Here is a 22,260-nt window from a genome sequence, read left to right on the forward strand (position 1 = left end):
AGGGATATAAGCTTTCATTCCTGCCAAGATCGTCTCTGTAATTTGGTTTGCACATTCTGAGATGTTATTGGTTCTAAAGCAGACTTCTTTCCAAGGGAATGAGCGATAAAATTCCCGAAGATGGTTCCACTCTGCTGATTTATAGTGCCATACCTTCCGCGGTATCGGAGGATCGTGCGTTTTAACCTCCAACTGGCAAGAGACTGTTATCAATTTGTGGTCCGATGTTCCTAGGGGGGCATGTACAGTGTACGAGTCAGGGTGTGAAGCCAAGACCAGATCTAGAAGACTCGCGAACTCGCCGTCTCGATCGGGGATTCTGGTAGGTTCCGCCACAAGCTGCGTAAGCCCGCATATGGTGGCAAATAGCTCAGCTTCTCGTCCTTCATCGTCGTTCTTGTTGCAGAAGCGCAGCCAGTTGATATTCTGAACGTTAAAATCACCCATGACGATGATTTCTGCGCTTGGGTAGTCAATTTGCAGATGGTTAATGCAATCAACCAGGTTCAAAAAGAGCCGTCTATATTGGGTGTCGCTCCCAGCAATGAGAATTAATAAATAAAATATTAAATTTCGACTCACTTTCTATTGGATAAGTCCATGTTTTGAAAACAGAGAACCGTATTGGACTCAAATCTATTTCTTAACCTATTTTTATAGAGAATTTTATTAGCTATGCTTAAATGCTGGGAAATCCCTTTTTTCTGACACAATTTGTCAGCACTATTTGTGAATTGCAATGCATATTAAGTGATTATATTATATAACAACTAATCTCTTATGGACATAACAAATTAACATAGTTTGACCTGGAGGTCATGTATGTGGTTTATTTATTTATTTTATTTTAAATCTATTTAATTCCTTAAAGCATAAAATAAAGGAGAATTATATAAACAGTTCATGTCCTAGATGCAGTAAAACACCAGCGACCGGTTTCGTAATTTAAATTCCAATCTCGCACTTTGAAAATTATGTATTTTTTAAACAAATGATGCGTTATAGAAAGTAAGGTGGTTCGGTTAGTGGAATTTCCATAGAACTAAATATTAAATATGACAAATATTATTATTTACATAATATGTTGCTGTTCTATACAGCGTGTGCCACGTTAAATGGAATAGCGTTGAAATGAATAGCAATTATATATTTTTATTTTACCCTTTTAAAAATCTGACAGTAAACTAGGTTAATATTTTTCAGTTGAGGTAATAAAGGAAACCGATCCTGGCTTCACAGAACCCAGTGGCGAAGTTCGCACTGGTTCGCCTACATTGCTTACCTCCATGTTGAACGGGGGAGGGCAGGTGAATATGCCTCAACACACGTTACAGTCATCTGCAGGGACTCATAGAGCATATCCTGCAGAAATTAGAGTAAGTACAATTTTTTTTTCGAGATTAATTTTAGTTTTATGGTAACGCATTATAAAAAAATAATATATTAGATACATATAATTAAAATTGAATAAACAAGTCATTGTAAGTCAGTTGAATACGATTCAACAAAAAAGTTATGGTTAAATGATGTTAAGCATTAGACTCAAAATGACACCACGGGGTTATTTTATATCATAAAATTACAAAATTCCGTCATTTTCTGACATTGAAATTAGCAAAAAAACGTCGTGTTTTACCTTTTAAAGTCACAGATAATGATCCTTACAAGTCCTTGCAATTATCTCTCAAAATGTAGCTGTTTTATAATTTTTGAGTAGTTTTTTAAAGGATTAATAATATCTTGATACTGAGCAAAATCGAAATATTTCCAACCAAGAAATTCTTGCATCATTGAGTAGTTTTTCAATGGATTGAAAAAATCTTGATACTATCAAAGAGTTAACGAAAATCGGAATATATAGAAAACTTATTTAACGATTTCCCTAATTTTAGGTTTATATGAAAGTAACAGGCATTTGGAAGAAAAATAATTTGGTGAACTTTCTTCACCAAATAGGTCATTTCAAGTTTCCTTCTAAATACAATCATTTTAGAGTTATTGTTTCAGTAAGTTAAAAAATCTTTATATTCTTAAATGCTCTACAAAAACTCATAGCAAGTTTCTTCACAAAATGAAATTTCGAGTTTTGTTGTAAATTTAACGTTTTGAAGTTATTAAGTAGTTCTTCAATTAATTTAAAAAAACATTAAGATGATAATGATATACAAATATTTGAACATCTTGAAAACTCATGCAACTATATTGATTTTAGTTTCATATGAAATCTGATGAGTTTCTTTAACAAAAAGGTTCTTGTCGGTTTTATTTGAAATTTTTACAGTGCAATCAAATGACGCAACTTTGCCATAATTCTTCTCTTTAACCTTCCATCTTTTACGGTTTCTGTACATTAATTGTTTATTCACGGGCTCATATTGGATCATTACCCTGCATCTTTATTATGATGATACAATTTATTAAATCCCAATTTCTTGAATATTGGGCTACAATTTCGTCCACTTTCTACCATGAATGAGTTCTTAACCTAAATTGGAACTGGAAAGGGTTGTTTTTGAAAGTGGTAGACAATGGTAATGTAGAAACCGGTAGTCGGACTGACATTGTCTTTGTTTTTGGTACAATAATAAATATATTTAGTACATAAAAATATTGAGAGAGGAAGAGAGAGCGCTGAAAGATCTGAGGACAAAACGATTAAAATTCTACCAGCGGAAAAGGGTACTGCGACAGTTATAATGGACGTAAATACCTACGAGACAAAAATCGAAGAGGTTCTACAGAAAGGAAAATACAGGTTGTTATCAAAAGATCCAACGGCGACCATTGAAGAAAGAGTGTACAGAACGCTAAAGAACTATTCCTTTTTCTTAACGGACGCCGTACGTACAAGACTTACCCCACATCACAGTAAGCCTCCACATCTTTATGGACTACCAAAGGTTCACAAGGAATTGATGCCACTGCGACCCATTACTAGCTCAAGGGATTCGGCAACGTCAGAACGTTCTAGGTTCCTTTTAGAAATAATTAAACCACTCCAAGGGAATACTGATTCATACGTTAAGAACTCCAGTCATTTTGTGGATCTACTTCGACCTATCAACATCGGACCAGAGGATAGAATGGTTAGCTTTAACGAGGAAAGTCTTTACACTAATGTCCCGATTGGAGATTCCCTGAAGATTATTCAGGATAAACTGAGTAATGACACGTCACTTCCGTCTCGAACCAAGCTTCCACTCGGAGGAGTGATGGAACTTTTGGAGGTCTGCCTACGAAATTCCTATTTTCAAGTGAAAGATAGGTTTTACGCTCAGGATGAGGGTCTGTCTATGGGATCATCGCTGTCTCCGGTGGTAGCCAACATATATATGGAATGGTTTGAAGAACAATCAGCACCTCACGAAAAAAGCCAAAGATGTGGCTGCGATACGTTGATGACACATTTATCATCTGGGGTAAAGGGGAAGACAAACTTCAGGGCTTCTTACACCACCTGAACAACATGGTGCTAAGTATCAAATTCACTATGGAGACTGAGAAAAATTCGGCGCTGCCATTCTTAGATGTTCTTGTGAAGAATACATATGGCATTATAAGAACGTCTGTGTATCGAAAAGCCACACATACTGGACAATACAGACACTTTGATTCCAATCACTCTGGTTCGACTAAAGTTGGAATCATCAGGTCTCTGTACAACCGAGCTGTTACCATCTGTAATAACGACGCGGACTTTAAGGCGGAAGTAGCACTTCTTACTAGAGATCTGCAGCAGAATGGTCCCAAAAAACTATCCAGAGGTCGATGATGAAGGAAATCAGAACCAAGCAAGAGGATGAATGAATTGGGCTTCTTGCAATCCCCTATATAAAAAGGTACATCCGAGAAAATCCGACGAATTGCTAAGAAGTTTAATCTAAAAACCGCCTTTAGATCTGACAATACAATAAGAGGTTCTGTTTCCAAAACAAAGCCAGAATCTACAGCAGACACCAAAAACTGCATCTACCAGATCCCTTGTGAGTGTGGTGAGTCTTATGTTAGCGAAACCAAAAGACCTTTGGCAGTTAGGACCAAGGAACATCGCAAATGGACGACCACTGGAGAAGTAGCCAGATCAGGCATTGCTGAACATGCTTAGAAAGCATGAGAAAGCATTAGAGCATGAAACGGTCATAACATTCACTGGTCTGACACAAATATCCTAAGGAAGGAATCACACTGGCGAAAAAGGTCATTTCTGGAAGCTGCCTACATAACGCAAAACCAGGGCGTCTTTGGCCAACCTAGTGTGGATGTTAGATTCAACATATGGAGACCTCTTCTAGCAGACGCTCTTTTCACGCATCATAAGAATTCACGCCTCATTGATCCCATTATCAATATACAAGGTGATTTTCAACCTATGCGCATAAACTTGGGAAATGATAGTTGATGAGTAATAATGAAAAAAAAATGTAGTAAAATATTTTTAGTTTTGGAGATATCCATATTTTTTTAAATAAAAAACGTGTATTTTTAACGTGCTTAATTTAAACTAATTTAAAGCAACTGTTCGAAGTTGTTTCCATTATTTTCGATACAGACTTGAGCTCGTTGAATCCATGAAGAAGTATATGCACGGGCCAAATCAGGCTGTAGGCGAATTGGGTCACTGGCAGCCTTTATGCGTCACTGGCAGCCCTTATGTCGTAGCTCTTGCTCAGTATCAACTTCGTTTACATACACCATTGTTTTCATATGATCCCACAAATAAAAGTCTAATGGATTAAGGTCAGGCGAGCGAGGGGGCCACCCAACTGGACCGTCACGGCCTATCCATCGTTCGGGAAACACACGATCTAAATGTTATCGCACTGGTCGTGAAAAATGTGGTGAAGCACCATCATGAAGAAACCACATGTTTTGCCTAACGTTGAGATTCACATTTTCAAGGAGCACTGGTAAATCGTTGCGCAAAAATTCTAAATACCGAGCACCAGTCAAACGATTTTCCAGAATAAAAGGTCCGGTGAGCATCCCGTTCAGAATTCCAGCCCATACATTTACAGAAAAACGTTGTTGAAAGTATGTTCTCCGTGTAATATGCGGATTTTCCAAAGCCCAGTAATGAGTGTTATGAAAGTTGAAAATTCCATTGCGCGTAAAATTTGCCTCATCCGTAACTAAAATGTTCATGGTAAAGTTTGAGCTTAACTGCTGGTGATGTAACAACCACTCACAAAAGTGTACTCGAAGCGGCAAATCTCTTGGAAGTAGGGCTTGTATCCCCTGCACATGAAACGGGTACAGCAACTCGTGCCTTCAAATTTGCCAACTTGTAGATTGCGATATTCCAAATCGCGCTGCAATTGCCCTAGTGCTAACTCCAGGTTGTTCTTCGATAACGTCTAAAATATCCTCCTCCAGATATAGAAGTGCCTAGGTCTAATAGTTCCTCCATCTTGCCAGGCCGCGGCCGCAAATTGCCAGTTTCTCTACCCCGCTGAATAACACGTAAGAAAGCTCCACGTCTCGGGTGATATCTTCAAGGAACTCTTTGGGCATACAGATCAGCTGCTGTCACTGCATTCTGATGCGGTTCTCCGTAAACCAAAACCATGTCGACAAGTTCTTCCTTTGTAAAAATGTGCGCCATTACATTTGACGCTTTTATTTTGTTCGTATGAAAATAACGATCGAAAACGATCACAGCCACCAACAAACTAAGTACTGCTAAAGATTCCAAACCACAAATTACAAACATTATGACTTGTTTACTATCAGTTATTAATAAACAAAATAAGTTCGTCTGATACACGTTCTGTTGACATTTATTTAACTTTATTTCGGAAACCAAAAATATTTTACTATACATTTTTTTCTCATTATTACTCATTATTGATCTTCATCTACCATTTCCAAAGTTTATGCGCATAGGTTGAAAATCACCCTGTATAAGCCTGCAGAATAGGAAATTGCTTTAGTTTACACTTGATAACGGTCGGAGATACTTACCGACCGAAACGTCGTTTTGTACCAAATATAAAGACAATGTCTACCCGACTACCCGTTTCTGGAAAATGTTCCTATGATAATATTCTAAAATAAAAACAAGGATCCTGATATAGCCTAATTATTGCAATTCTTAATCCATTGATAATAGAATTTTTTTCTCGATATTCGTTTTATAATGATCAAATTAAAAATATGTTTTTTTTTCTTTAGATAATTGAACAGCCAGCACCAAAAGCTCTGCGATTTCGATATGAATGTGAAGGAAGATCAGCAGGATCGATTCCTGGCGCAAGCAGTACACCTGAAAATAAGAAATTTCCAGAAATCCAAGTAGTGGGTTGCGATCCTGGCATCCTTCGAAACGCCGTGGTGGTGGTTTCGTGTGTTACCAAGGACCCTCCTTATTTGTAAGTAGGAAACATTTTAAATATAAACTTATTTATAAAGGTTTACAAGGTATAGTCAATGAGAAGACGTTTCCTTAATCAACTCAGATAAACTTATGTTGACTAAGTCTAAATAAATTGTTTTTAAACTATTTACCTTTTTTTCGAAGTTTGTCTATGATAGCAAGAAGAAAAGAAATTTCTCTTTGGGCAGTTCCCTATGGTAGCTCTCGCCACCTACTCCAATATTGAATCCATTTAAAGAAACCTACAAATATGTTTCTTAAAATTTTTTTATCCATTTATATACGTCTCTCGAATTATGAATTAAAAAGCAGTTCAGAGGAAAGCAGATGTGTGTCTGAAAAGAGATGTACTGTTTTTTCTCTACTATCTTTATCGAACTCTTAGATAGAAATTTCTGTTAGATAGAGAAAGATACTTTGTAACTCATGTAACTCATGAGATCGTAAATAGGGAAAAAAAGTTAACTGATAAATTTTAAAGCAAATATGCTTACTAAGTAAAGATCTCTTATTTTTGCATTACTGCTATCAAACTATCTGATGTGTGTTATCATATATTTATAATTTCCTTTTTCTTTAAGAAAGAAGGATTCTTGAGTGTGGGTTATATCATCTCATGAGTCCCTTCTTTTGTGGGTTTATTTCTATAAAAGAAAACTGATTTAACTAATGAAAGTCTTTAAATCCCTTTTTACTTAGACCTTCTAGAAAATACATGTCTAAGATTACGCTATTCTTCCTGATTTCATTGGGAGTATACACGTAAAGCAGCCTTCCGGTTAAGCCTTTTCGAGAATTGTATGTGAAGTTGTACATTAGAGCTCCTATTTTTTTAGTTAATTTATCTTCGATGACTCTGTGTCATCTAAAAGCCATTTTAATTTAATTTTGGCTTCAAATAGAATATATACGCATCTATCATCTAATCACGGCTTCTGCAGCTCCCAGTTTAATCTATGGTATAAGTTTGTTTATTAGTCTGTGTATTACGATCGCAGTGTCTTAAGTTTAAAGACTTCCAATCTCCATAACTGTCTTGCCAGAGATGTTTGTGTTGCCTCAAATATTTTCCAGATCCCCTTTTTCATCTTTCTCTTTTATAAAGATATAGTCTTGATTATTCTGTCATCCCGGCTCTTGCTATGTTATGGTGCAGCATGCTTGTCATCTTTCTGGAGGGCTTCCCGATGATTTTTTCGTATTTAGTTTTTTCCTCATTTTGCAGTCTGTCCACTTGTGACGCCGTGTCTTTATCTAACTCATAACATCTTAAACTCCAATTACTTAAAGTGTGTATTAGTTTCTTATTTTATTTCTAAATGAGATTCCTCTAATACTTGTCCTCACCTTCCTGTCCAATTTCCTCATCACTCTTTTCGCATATGTTACTATATATCTTTGGAATATGTCGATTTTCTGGCTGCCTTATTTGCTTGTTTCCTTAATTCTTCAGCAGTATATCTATCGTATGATGCTCCATTCCCAGATAATTTACGCTCATTATGACTTGGTGGCTATTTTGTATTGATTTACCACTATCTTGCAACAAACGACTCTTTTGGCCAAGCCTATCTTATCAGTGATAGGTTCCGCGTAGTAGAAATTTCGTATTTTGTAGCTGCTATTGGTTTCATTTACACCTTTTATTATCTTGTTCATAATTATACTACGCTATTTTTTGAGACCCAATTATCAAAAAATATGTTGGTGCTCATATTCACATTATCTCGCATGCGTGCGACTTTAAATAAAATTAGTTTAATTTTTATAATAACATCAACATATTTTAAAAGTTTCTAAAATAATTTTTACCAAAATATGATTCAGACTTACTAATTGTTACTAGAAATAAAGTTTTTAGTTTCAAACTTCTTTTTTTTTATTCCAGAGCTCATCCACACAATCTAGTGGGTAGGGACAATTGTAAGGAAGGTGTGTGTACGGTACCTATTCCTCTGGACACTATGAGGGTAGAGTTTCAAAATTTGGGAATACAGTGTGTGAAGAAACGCGATGTTGAAAAATCGCTTACTATTCGTGAGAAATTAAAAGTAGACCCCTTTAAAAGTATGTAACATGTTGTACTTTCTCTTACACAGTTAGAAAATTAACAATAATTTTTAGGGGGATTTTCTCACAAAAACCAACCGACTTCAATTGATTTGAATGCTGTTCGCCTATGCTTTCAAGTGTTCTACCTAAATCCAGAAAATCAAAATGGACAAATCAGTCGCCAAGTAAAATATAATGCTCTTAGACCCGTAGTTAGTAATATAATTTACGACAAAAAAGCTATGTCGGAAATGACAATAATAAAGCTATCAGACTGTGTTAGTTACGTGGATGGAGGAAAAAAAGACATTATTCTTCTGTGTGAAAAGGTGAGTACATTGCACGAATTTTAAATTTATAATGATGCACCGTGACAGAAGATCTCTATTTTAATGTCTGAAAAACAGGAGACATCCGTAACTTAGCCACTTTTTTTAGCCACAACTTATCTGCCAAGGTGATGCTGGTAAAAAGAATAACCCTACTTAAATACTCGAAACCTATTAAACTAAAATATATAGATAAAGACATTTAGTTTATGCATGGCTATAAAAATAAGCTAATCTAACTAATAGCATATATCCATTTCTAACAAAATCCTGAATAAAACAAAAATATTGAAAATAAAATTAACATATCTACAAAAAAATCGGCATTAAAGATTTGAAATCCGGACCTGTGCAGCTGAACACTTGTAAATAAGGTCTAAATATTATAATCCAGTGAGGGTTTTCATAACTGAAATACTAAATATATTGATTATTAGATTGTCTCTCATTAAAAATATTTCTTTTGTAAATCTTCGTACATATTAAGTATAGAGTACGTAAACAATCGTAGTACTCCGCTCAGACTAAAAAAGGTAGATTACCTTTGAAAGCAGCCACATAGAAATATCTTTTTCCTTATTTTTTTATTTTTACATTTTAAAATTTTCTTCTATAAGCAAGAATGAGTATCCCGATATGAATGGCTGACTTCTGAGTAGAGGATCTAAGCTTGTTTAGTACAAAATCCTCATTGCAGGTTGACGACATCATACTTAGCGACCAAAAGAAATAAGCGTTTAGTTACATGAATTAAAGATGATTCATGGAATGACTACCGAGGGTTCTTAAACAGACTGGACCATGTCTTGCTGCAAATGAGAAATATCTTGAGCATTTATCTCAGACCTGGAGTATAAAAGCTGTTGTATGGTACTTCTCTAGACTAAACTTCTAAACTTGTCTCTCGATTCGAAGTGGATTTGCGAATCGGTTTTTATGAAAATAGTTCGGAATTTTTATGGTCTTGTGGTATTGCTGCCAAAAATCCAGTGAACCTAATCGATCGATCTGCGGTTAAACCAGTAAAAAAAATTAATTTCTTGAATTTGTTTAGGCCACTGTTAAGTGTGTTGGAATATTTTAGCTTGTTCAAATCAGAAATTTCTAGTTCTAACTGCTTTCATAATTAAATGTTTAAAGGTCTTACTAAAAGTATTTGAGTTGAATGAACTGGAATTTATGCTTCAGTTATTACAAGCAGTGGACAACAAATCTTTGGTTGAGGCTTGCCAATTATTTATTCAGCTTTTTAATCAATATTTTATATAGGAGAAAATCACTTACAGATCTATTTGAACACCCAGTGGTCCTTTCATTAATCTACGGAGTCAATGTTGCTCAAAAAGAATTACTTCAAAGGTCGAAAAACACTTCCTACTAGAGCTTTAAAACATCTCATTTAAAGACCTAAAGGCTGAGGCAATAAACCTCTCTACACAAATTTTGAATTTAAGGCATGCTATTTCCTTTACGCCTTGTACCACTATCAATTTAGTGTTGTTTAATTGTTTTCAAATTTTTGTTTGAATATTTGACCTATTCAGCTATAGATACCTTAATTCATGTTTTAAAACATGATTTTTAGGTGGCGACACGGTATAAAAGTGAATATTGTATAAAATACTGTTCAAAGGGTTTATCTTTTTAGATTTAGTACATGTTTTGAAGCATGACTTTTAAAGAAAAGAGTTTCAAATTTTTTAATTAATTTTAAAATGATATTAAATGTCTGAAACATATAAAACATTTGAATGCCGTGCTTAAAATGGGTTCAACTGTAACATTGTGACACCCAGTATTCCTTGTAATCCAGCTGAGTATAAATATCTCAGCCCATCTCTGGAATACAATAAATTATATAAGATTCCAGAATTGAGCTTCATATTTCAAATGATATTGCATTAGGCTAAACTATTTGCAGTATTATTTTCAAAAAATATATTTTCTTTTCTGCAGAAATAGTTTTGAACCAATTTTGATACTGATTTCCCATATATCAAATAACTGTTTGTTTTCCAAATTACATTATCACTTTAAACGCATTATATCTGCTAAATGAGTAATATTTAACGTCTTGACATCATTGATATCTACTGTTTCCGGTTAATTAATGCCGCATTAGTTCTAAGACACCTTTTATTAAAACTACAGATTGCTTATTAAAATTTTATAATTTTTAGGTAGCAAAAGAAGACATAGAGGTACGTTTCTTTGAAGAAGACGATGCAGGCAATCGTGTGTGGGAAGAAAAGGCCGATTTTCAGCCGACTCAAGTTCACAAGCAGCATGCGATCTGGTTTAGGGCACCTAGATATCGTAATATTGAGATAACGGAACCGGTTAAAGCCTTTATCCAGCTTTACAGACCCTCCGATCATGCTACCAGTGAAGCTTTACCCTTTCAATTTCTTCCGTTAGACTCAGGTAGGACCTCGTACTGGTACAAGAATAAAAAACCAAACTACGAATTATTTAATAGTATTCTGGTAAATGATACTAAGCTTATAGCCAAACGACAACTTAATAACAGCGATACGACGAAAGAGGCTAATAATAATGAAGATATGCCTAGCTTAGAATTTAAGAAATGTAAATTAGATGATAATGTGATAGCTACAGCAAAGGCAGAGGACAACCAAAGTTCAAATGAAGCAAATGCTCTCAACGAAATTATAGAACAAGTCGCAGAATTAGACGAGATTTATTCTGACACACACTCTAAGATTATGTCTGATGCGCTTAATGAAAACGAAAACCTTCCCCAACAAGACGAATCATTTGATGATTCAAAGACTTATACAAGTCTACAATTAGCTTTTAAAAATCCTCTTTCACTTAGTATACCAAACTCTACTAATCAAGAGGAAATATTTGACTCATGTAGTCCCAAAGTTACTGTTGCTCCAATAACACCTCCACTCAAACCCGTAGTGCTATCTGCTTCTCCTAAACTAGAAGATGATATTCCTCCCGCTATTCCTCCCAAAATACCTATATATCCTCCCAAAAGAGATTATATACCTGAGGCATCTTTGCCTCCGCTTCCTCCAAAACGCACGAAAAAGCTCGAAACTTATATAGGAGGTTCAATGACTAGCATTCAGCTTACTGGCAAGCAGGCTGATCTAATTCTTACACGATCAGGTAGCATGAAATCGCAATCAGTAAGCCGTAATTCTTCAATAAAACTCCAGCGTCCAAAATCTCATGGAGAACTCTCCGCGCCAGCAAAGAACTTACCCCCAGTGCCAAAAGGCTGCAATACACTACCTAACCCTAAGAAACGTGGATTTTTCTCGAAGCTGTTTGGCCGCAAAAGTTCTAAAAGTAGCGTGCAAGCCCCTTCTAGAGAAGTTAGCGTAACTCCTTCTAACAATAGCACTAGATCCCTGCAAGTAAATAACAGTTTGTCGAAAAGTGCTGGTAACATTTCTACACATTCAAGTAACAGTATACGTATCCGCTTAAAAGACGATAGCCCTCCTCACGCAACCACGCCTCCTTCCCTTAATAAACGAATCATATCAGTTGCTCCTAATATTCCTTTACCATCGCCGCCAACTTTCGACAACGATATGGATATTCAATTAGATCTAACTGAAGCGGAGCACTATGCGCTATATACAGCGATGGCACCACATGCAACCCAGAGCGAGTTTGATGAGTTTAGTTGCTACTACGCTCCTGTAGAGGGCGGAAAAATTCTTACCGAAACTGAGTTGGCCTCAAGGTTTTCAGGAAAAATGTGAATTTACTCTGTAATTCGTTTCTTGATTGCATATCAGAATTAAAGTATCTCGGTGCACTGATTGTAGAACTCGTTATAATAAAATAGAGTTTCAGTAAGACTCACATGACTCTAAGAAAGTGCCATTTTTTCTTAAATAGTAACAGCTATTTTCATTTTAATAGAAATTAATTTTCATTAGATATTTTATTTGTTAAAAAAAATTTAATGAATTGTAATGTATGTTCTTTATTTTTTAAATATAAAATTAATTTCTGTGCCTATTGTTTTCGACGATTTTAAAATGGTCAAAAATAAAAACCGTTAATTAAAAAGACAAAAAATCCAATAATAAATTTTAACTTATTTGCTTAATATAATAAATTTACTATTTTGTAGTAGTTAACGGAAACAGCATTAAAAGAAAGAGATCCGCCTTTGAAGAGCCATTATCTAAAATTAGGGGCTCTCTTGATGGTCAAGAAAGTAAGTTTTTCACTTTTTATTGGTTTTCATAATGGTGGTGGTTTCATTTTAAATCATTTAGTTTAGCTGAAAGAAAAGATATTTAAAAAAACTTATAAAAGCAGTCATGGTTTGGTAAAATTTTATAATACACAGGTCTTAAATTGTATTTTTTGAACTGAAAATTATTAGTGAAGAAATAGTCCATACTTGCAGTGGAGTCGTAGGTGAAGGTAAAATGAAAATCCTTTAGTCTCCCTCCACTTATTTATTAAACATTTAGTTAGCTTAAAGTTCCCTACATGTTTCGGACATAGTGGTGTCCATCATCAGACTACTACAGGTACTAAAAGGAAATAGTTACGAACAAAAGATAAACAGACACAGAAAAAACTTTAAAAAATTTATATAAGGTACACTTTTTTTTTTGGTAAAAGCAAGAGGAAAGCAGAAGGTTCATAAAGAACATATTAGATGGCGCGGTTAACATAATGATCGTACGCTGTGGAGAAGGAAAGCAACGGATAAGTACTATATAAAAGAAATTGTAGGGTAAGAACGATGTATTAAGAGACTATGAAGAGTTAAGACACATTGAGTATAAGAATGATGTACTTGATCATTAACACAGTAATGGTGGTTGTTTTGTGTAGCTTTATTTATTTCGAGTATTTCCAACAGATCAACAAGCTTGTTGCTTTTCCGGCAGAAATGTAAAAGCTTTAAGTCAGTAGTTGGATTAAAACTGTGGTTGCTAGTATAAACATGTCTTGAAAAATTGTGTGCTTTTACAAAAAAAAATTGTAGTAACACACCATCAGGTACCATGGCACCTTTAGAACTTCTCCCATAGATGTCACCTACAGTGCTTGTGAATAACAGAATATAAACAAATAAAAATAAAAAATTTAAATTGAAAACAATAGTAATAAATAGAGGGTTTTTGACATATAATCAAACCCTGGGGCGTGTGCCTGTTACCAATTTAAACCTTTGTAAGTGTACCTTATATTAATTTTTTAAGTTTTTTCTGTGTCTGTCTTTTGTTCGTAACTATTTTCTTTTAGCATCCCCTGATGATGGACACCACTGTGTCCGAAACATGTAGAGAATTTTAAGCTAACTAAATGTTTAATAAAATAAGTGGAGGGAGACTGAAGGATTTCTCATTTTACTTTCAAAATTATTAAATGATCTGTGTACAATTCCTTGTAGAATCTGGCTGATAAAGGCAACTTTTTTTTACAATTTTTTACTAAATGCTATGTTTAAATAAAAAAAGTAATCTTTTGTTGACACGATATAAATAAATACACTATGTGACCTTACTCAATTAAGAATTTGATATAATAAGGCAAATGTTTTTGTAATTTGTAATAAATAACAAATTTTAGCTAGGACCAATATGTATACAGCTTTAGATGGTTATACTCACTTATTTCTTTTAAGGGAATATAATTTTTTTTTCGAAATTCTCTACTTTAAAATCTCCTACTAGTTGTTCTTCTATTTATGAATAAATAACGTAATAATTGTCTCTTATATAGGCTCATAAATTATAAAAAAGTACTTAATAGAAATATAAACAATATAGACACCTAGAATGGCCTTTTATTAAAATTTATTGTTAGATTTTAATAGATTCTGCATATAAAAATGAATAATTAATAATTAGAAATATCATTAAATAAATAATTAGAAAATGTATAAAAAATGTAACAAATATATTTTTCAAAACTGGTTTTCTTTCCTAAATTAAATTTTTCTATTTAACGTTACTTTTTATTTATTATTAAAATAATTAAAAATATCCAAACCAAAAAAAATAAATTCAAATATATGAAATTCTAATTTTTAGCTCCAGGACGATTTAATACATATGGTAGCAAAGCACTCCTTGGAAAAAATATATACCAAAACGATAGGATTTGTTGATCAATTTATTCTATTAGTAGTAGTATTATTATATACAACGTTACAAAATATGGTATGTATTTCTTCAAAAAAGAAAAATTGACAACATTGCGAATACTAACACTTCGTACATACAGTATTCGCAAAGTGGCAGTAGGCAGATTTCTCTAGAAAACAATTTGATATCGTGTTTACTTGCTTCAGAGTATTCTAGGTTATATTTTCACTTCTTTGAGATGTTTTATTATTTTTAACCTCAGATAGGTAAATAGCGTTAATTCCAGCTTAGTGTGGAATATTTTGCGTATATTTTTCTCAATCCGACGTTTTGCATTTTTTACTGCGATGATTAAAAATGCATAATTTAATAGAATAAAGTATTATGTTACATTATTAAATATTGTTTTACATGGAAGACCATTGTGCAAATCCAATTATAAAAGCTTTAACATAACCTCTTCTCCGACCAGATTACTGAACCGTCCAACTTGGCTGTTTATACACTCTATTATTAATTATCTGAATTAATAATAAGTCAAATAATGGTTCTACATCTACATCCCTCTAGTTTGGTTTTTTGTAATTGTTTGATCAAATAATAGTCAAGTATGTTCTTAATCGACATATCACTTAATTAGGACCATTTCAAATCAGGTATTAGTATTGAATGCCCTATCATACATAATTTATTTCATAATATTTTTCAGAAGGGTATCGATCTTAATAGAAATACTACCATATTCATTGTCGGAGGAGAAATAAGAATAATTTGACTTTGTTCTTAAAAGGTTCTTAGGTTTTTTTATTATTCAATCATCGCGGTTTATAAGACATTTTCTTTTTTAAATTTAATTAATTGACAATAAATTTTTAATACAGGTCAAAATTAAGGCGGTCGACTGCTGATGGTAGATTACGCCCAATGCTGAGTGAGCTCTTCTATGTTTAGTAATAATAAACACGCTCTAACTCACACACTAAACCTCTAGTCAAATAATTATTTAAAGCTGATTATTAGAATTTCCAACTAAAGGTATGCAGGGTCCAAGTTAAAAGGTATAAATTCTGAAACCATTTGCCTTATTATCCCATTAAAAAGCAGCTCTTTTGTATAAAAAATTGTTTATACTATATTCTTATAGACATGATTTTCATTAAATATTATGTACTGTTTATATTAGTACAACACAGCACTTTTAACAGCCTGCCATTTATTTAGGTACCTTGTATTATAATATACCAGTCAAGTTACATATTTTCATTGTTCTTATTTTAAGAAAGCATGTTAAAAAATTTGACTACAAATTATGAATATTTCGATTGTTTCTAAAGCCATCCTCAGGACTCAACTGAAATTATAACAAGACCGAAATAAAAAAAGGTTACTTTTATATTATATAAAAGATTTAATTAGTACATAAAGTTATATTAATTATCCCCGAATATACCCTTTTGAAATTAAAAATATGGAAATGATAAAGGTGAATAAAAAAATGAATCAATAATATGGTAAAAATGTATATTAAAGTCTTATTTAAATAATTAAGGGAAAAATCTTAATTTTAGGACATGACCTACATGATAAATTTCAGTAAATGTGAGGAGATTAATTCAATTAGCTAATCCTTTCTTTTAATAATATTACCAAATTTAATTAATTTTAAAAATAAATATACTCGTGTATAAAACTATCCAAGTGCGACATGTATATTACATACCGTATGAACTTTTATATTTATTTAAAAAAATTATTATAAGTCTGAGCTATTTATTTAAAGGAAAGCCTGTGGTGAACTTGTGATGGTTGAACCAGACATGAACTAACATCGAACAATATTGAAATAATAGATGACAAACATTTAATGATAAGGCGTATAGGTTAATAATTAGTTGTGCAACAAAAAAGGATTAAAAAGGAGTAAAAAATCATACTACTCTACTAAGTCCAAAAATAGTTTATTTTTTATTTTTTAATTTTCACAAAAAGTTAGATGAAATTTAGAGCTAAAATATATCTTTTTATGTCTTAAATAGGCACCTATGATTTTTTCAGATCCAAAAATTTCACTTTTTTATGAAACTCTTCTTTTTTAATATATATAAAAATTGTCTTGGGATCAATCGACTTTGGTCTATGGTTTATATCGGCCTCACTCATACTCTCTTACGAAATAATAAATAAACGTACCCTTTATTTACACATATGCTCAAATAAAAACACAAGAAATTGTAGGACTATTACTTATACTAACGCTTTCAGCGATTTTAATTGAATTTTAAAAAATTTGGTAAAAATACGACGACAGCAGCATTTTCTCAGTCATTAAGACCAATTTGAGTAAAGTAAAGCTTTAAAAAATTTCAATCTTTTAAACATTAAAATTTCAAATGGAACATCTTGGGCCTATGCGAAACCAGATTACCGGACGAAAAATGCATCACACTGAAATCAGGCCACCTTTTGTATCGAAACAACAGAGAGGAAAATACACACATTGGCAGAACAGCGATAATGATTCATAAGAGTATAAAGCGGCTAGTTACTAAGATGAAATCCATATTGAGTAGGTCATTTACATAGTATTGAAGATATCGAAAAGATATAGCGTCCAAATAATTCAAGTATATGCCCCTAAAAGCTCTACATCCGATGATGAGATAGAGAGATTCTACTATGACATTTCACAAGCGCTGACAATAGAAACAGCACATTACAAATACATTATTGGCGATTTCAATGCTAAACTAGGAGTACCAGCGGGAAACGGAAATCAATATGTGGGTAAATTCGGACTGGGTTGTACCAACGAACGAGGAGAAAGACTGATCAATTATCTCCAAAAAGAAAGTATGTACTGTATGAACTCCTTCTTCAAAAAATCAGAAAAGAGACGTTGGACATGGAGAAGCCCGAACTCAATTACGAAAAACGAGATCGACTAACGAAAGGGACTCAACAATCAATGAATACAACGAAATTAACAGATTGATAAAAAAGAAAACAAGCGAAGATTTAAGGCAATACAACACAGAAATGATAACAACGACCATCGAAAACAACAAAAACATGAAAGTACTTAAAACACGTAACAATGATGGACGCCTCAAAATACATCAACTAAGGGACGCAAACGGAAACATAAAAGAGGACACTGAAGATTTAATGGATATCGTGGAAAATTTCTATAGCACACTGTACACAGGACACAACCCAGAACAAGCAATCGGAGTTGATGAAACGATTCTCATCGTAGGCTCCGAAGATCTTCCTGACATCACCAGAGAAGAAGTAGAACTAGCATTGTCTCAAATAAAAAACGGTAAAGCACCAGGGGAAGATGGAATTACAGCTGAAATGATAATACTTGGGGGAAGAACTACTGTAGAAGCAACGACAATTCTTCTTAATAAATGTATGACAGGAGGCGTGATACCCCAAGCAAAAAAGGAGATAGGTTGAGAATCGACAACTATCGACCTATTAGCTTACTCCCCCACCCGTACAAACTTCTGACAAAGATAGTAATAAATAGGCTTACAGCTAAACTAGATGCCTATCAGCCCCCGGAACAAGCTGGCTTCCGAAAAGGTCATAGCACAATAGAACACATACAATCCGTTCGCACTATAATAGAAAAATGCAACGAGTACAATGAACCACTACCCCTCGCATTTGTTGACTATAACAAAGCTTTTGACTCCGTAAAGTTGTGGGCTATTTTTAAGGCCATGAACAATGCAAGAATCGACTCTCGATACAAGCAGCTTCTCAAACACATATACGAAAATGCGACAATCACCGTTAAAATCTCGGAAGAGATAGAAACAAACAAAATTCAAATAAAAAGGGAGTAAGACAAGGGGACACCATCTCCCCAAAGCTGTTTACACTGGCACTGGAAGACGTTTTTAAAACTCTGGACTGGAACGAGAGAGGCATCAAAATGGACGGCAAACATCTGAGCCATTTACGCTTTGCGGATGATATAGTACTCTTTAGCCAGAGTATAATAGAATTACAGGAGATGTTGGCAGAACTTCGAAAGAGAATCGAAAAGAATAGGTTTAACCATGAATTTAAATAAAACAAAAGTGAACCTGACAATATTCAAGTACATATAGAAGACCGAATTATTGACAACGTCGAAGAATATGTATATTTGGGACATTGCATCAAATTGGGCGAGATGTTCTTTGCTCAAACTGCCGAAATAAACAGACGTGTTCGTTTGACATGGGCAGCCACGGGTAAACTGGCACACGTCTTGAGAAATGAAACTATTCCAATTAATTTGAAAAAAAAGGTCTTCAATGCCTGCTTACTGCCCGTGATGACTTACGGAATGAAAACCATGACACTCACTGTTAAATCAGCTAACAAGCTTAGGACCACCCAAAGAGCCATAAAACGGATGATGCTAGGAATAAGCCTGAGAGACCATATCACAAATGAGAGTATTAGACAAAGAACTAAAGTTGAAGACGTCATAACACGCATAGCCCACCTGAAATGGAGCTGGGTAGGACACGTCGCCCGACAGGACGACTTGAGATGGTCAAGACACATCGTTCAATGGAGACCTCGCCTACATAAACGCAGCGTTGGCAGACCACATTTACGCTGGCTCGATGATGTCAAAAACAAAGTGGGCAACAGATGGCATCAACTGGCACAGAACAAAGAAACATGAAAGAATATAGGGGAGACTTATGTCCAGGAGTGGACTCTGAAGGGTTGCTGAAAGAAGAAGAAGAAGAAACATTAAATAATCATATAATCATATATTTTATTATTTAAACTCAAAAAATGCGATCTAAGACAAGTTATATTTTTCCTCAGTTTCTTTAAAATTAAATATTATTCGCGAAAATTAAAAATAAAACATTGGATTTTTTCATTTATCTGATATATTTTTAGGAACAACTTTTTAAATTTTAAATTTATACAATTAGAGTCGATTAGAACTAAAACTTCTCTTCAACTATTTTTAGCGAGTAGTGAGTAATAAATTATTAGTGATTGTAATGCTTTATCTTTTAGTTTTTCTTTTGTTATAGTTTGATTCCTATTTCCTATTTCTTGTCACATAAATAACGGTTATTTTTAAGTTAGATCATGTCTCTTTTAACCAGGAGACTGGCACAAAGCGATGTCTCCTATTTTTATCACAAATAGCGACAAACATTTTTGAATATCCAACGTAAATTACAAAATAAATATTTGTGGAATTAAGAAAGTTATGTCTTTGGATATTTTTTCCTGACATCAAACTATATATATTTTTTATGTATTGGTCTCAAATGCGGTATAAAAGATAGCAGATACAGTCTATACATATATGCCATATTTATAACTTTGCTATTTTAATATTAAGTTTTTTATAATTTTTCTTATATACAATTTAAATTTAGTTGTGTTTCTAGTTTAATGTTAGATATTTGTAATTAATTATATTTTGAGTATGACAACAATTTTTTTACTACTGCACTTACTGTTTTATCGAATTTTACCGTTTTGAGGATGACTTTATTAATAGTCGAAACGTAGATGTTAGTTTATTTTTAGCTTTACCAACGAACTTGCTTTCTTTAAAATATAATTCTGGGTCACGACACTCTCTCTATGACGATGTTTTATATTATTTAAAATGCAACATTACAATAATATGAGTTAAAAGGTGCACGTTATAGTTAATTTTTTACGTATTTTATACGATAACTGTTTGTATTAAGGTATTATTAATTACTACTTATTGATTTATTAGAAAGTTATTGTTTATGTAGTTTCTTGTTTTGTTATTTCATTATTAGCAAAAACTTGTTGTTTTTTAAAGGATAATGCATAGTTAAAAAGTAAAAAAAAATTACACTGCCAAATAAGTATAATTTTATAATACTCGTATATAGTCTATAAAGTGTGTTATAGGTAGATAATCTAGGGAAAGTTTTTACATACATGTTGGTTGACTATTTTCTACATTACTACTTTTTTTTAAATAATAAATGCCACAGTTTGTCATTTTTTGTATTTACCCTATGTGGTGCCTAAATATATTGTGTTTGATAATGAATCGTCTTATTAATTTTTAAATATGCGTATATAATAATATCATGGCCCTGAAAAGCTTAAAAGGTATGTTATCAAGGTTTTTGCATGCGTTTGAGTTTTTTTCCTTTTCGATCATTAATGCCTGATAGCTATTACTTATTGCATATTTTTCTCACTACTTTTATTAGTATTTTGTATTTATTTTTGTTTCTTACTTTATTCTTATAACAGTATATTAAAATAATTTAAAACCAATATTTTTCAGTTTTTATCCGTTTAAAAACGTCCTCTATATATTTATTATATTTTATTCAAATATTTATACACATATTATAATTGTTTCTTTAAGTGAGTATTTTAAAATGTGTTAAATTATATGCAACCATTATAGCTTACTACTTTGACAATCAATATTGACTTTCGTAATATATGCTTAGATGCATGAATATTAGTTAATCTAGTTTATTCGTAATATAATTTAGGACTAGATTAGATTATATTTGTTAGCTGGAGCAAAGCTTACAGAATATGTAGTACATTTTGTAAACTTTGACTGGACGTAGTTGGATTTATTGTAGTCCGTCAAAACTGTATACAGGTTGGGGCATCGATCATTACGCATAGAACGGTGGTTAAAGTCGAAATATAGAGCGGCATGAAGAACTCTATTTTTCAGTAACTCACGTTTAAAGTACCAATACAAAATGGTTTCAAATATTGGTAAGAGTTTTATGACTCATACCCAGTTCCTCTCTTCAACACTACTAACTAATACACACGTACACATTGATCCTGTTGAATCCACTTCTAAGGCACTAGAAACCATTTATTTTAATCGTTCTTGATCCAGGACTCTTGGCATAAAAATTACTTTAGTGTGTATTTTGAACAATCTTGAAGACAAAAGAATGTCCAAAAATTCAAAATCACATTTAAAATTGTTTTTTTGCGAGAAATCGATTTACTTTTATTGTACATCATACACTGTACTGCTAAATTTCCTCAATAAAAACAAATAAATAATTTGCACTCTTTGGTATGAAGTATGAATAGCTGAAAATGGTCAATCCGATATTATTTTGTTATCCTGTATAAAATTAAAAGAGCAATTACCTATCAGACAACGAAGATAAACGGTAATCTTCAATTTCCCAACCTGTATAAAGCTATTTATCTAAGCCTGTGTTTTTAATTAGGCTTCAAAACCTTTACGTGGTTTTGAATCATACTGATTTTTCCACGCTTCTTTTTGAAGATTCTCTTATAATCAAACATGAAATTTTTAAATGCACCATATGAAATGTTTGAGTACTGCATTTACTTGATCATGATTAATTAGGAACAAATGTGT

At 33.1% G+C, this 22,260-nt stretch overlaps 1 protein-coding gene across 3 annotated transcripts in view; it reads left to right on the forward strand.

Moving 5' to 3' along the window:
- The window catches only part of LOC126740922 (embryonic polarity protein dorsal-like), a 66,942-nt gene that overhangs the window by 37,250 nt on the left and 7,432 nt on the right, over positions 1-22,260 (forward strand). For all 3 annotated transcript variants that reach the window (XM_050447112.1, XM_050447113.1, XM_050447114.1), the window contains exons 3-8: positions 1,204-1,376; positions 6,172-6,368; positions 8,262-8,440; positions 8,498-8,754; positions 10,935-11,178; positions 12,881-12,967. In XM_050447112.1, the coding sequence (XP_050303069.1) occupies positions 1,204-1,376; positions 6,172-6,368; positions 8,262-8,440; positions 8,498-8,754; positions 10,935-11,178; positions 12,881-12,967 (1,137 nt within the window). The remainder of the gene's footprint in view (positions 1-1,203; positions 1,377-6,171; positions 6,369-8,261; positions 8,441-8,497; positions 8,755-10,934; positions 11,179-12,880; positions 12,968-22,260) is intronic.

The sequence above is a fragment of the Anthonomus grandis genome, chromosome 10 (genome assembly GCF_022605725.1).
Source record: "Anthonomus grandis grandis chromosome 10, icAntGran1.3, whole genome shotgun sequence".
Lineage (NCBI taxonomy): Eukaryota > Metazoa > Arthropoda > Insecta > Coleoptera > Curculionidae > Anthonomus > Anthonomus grandis.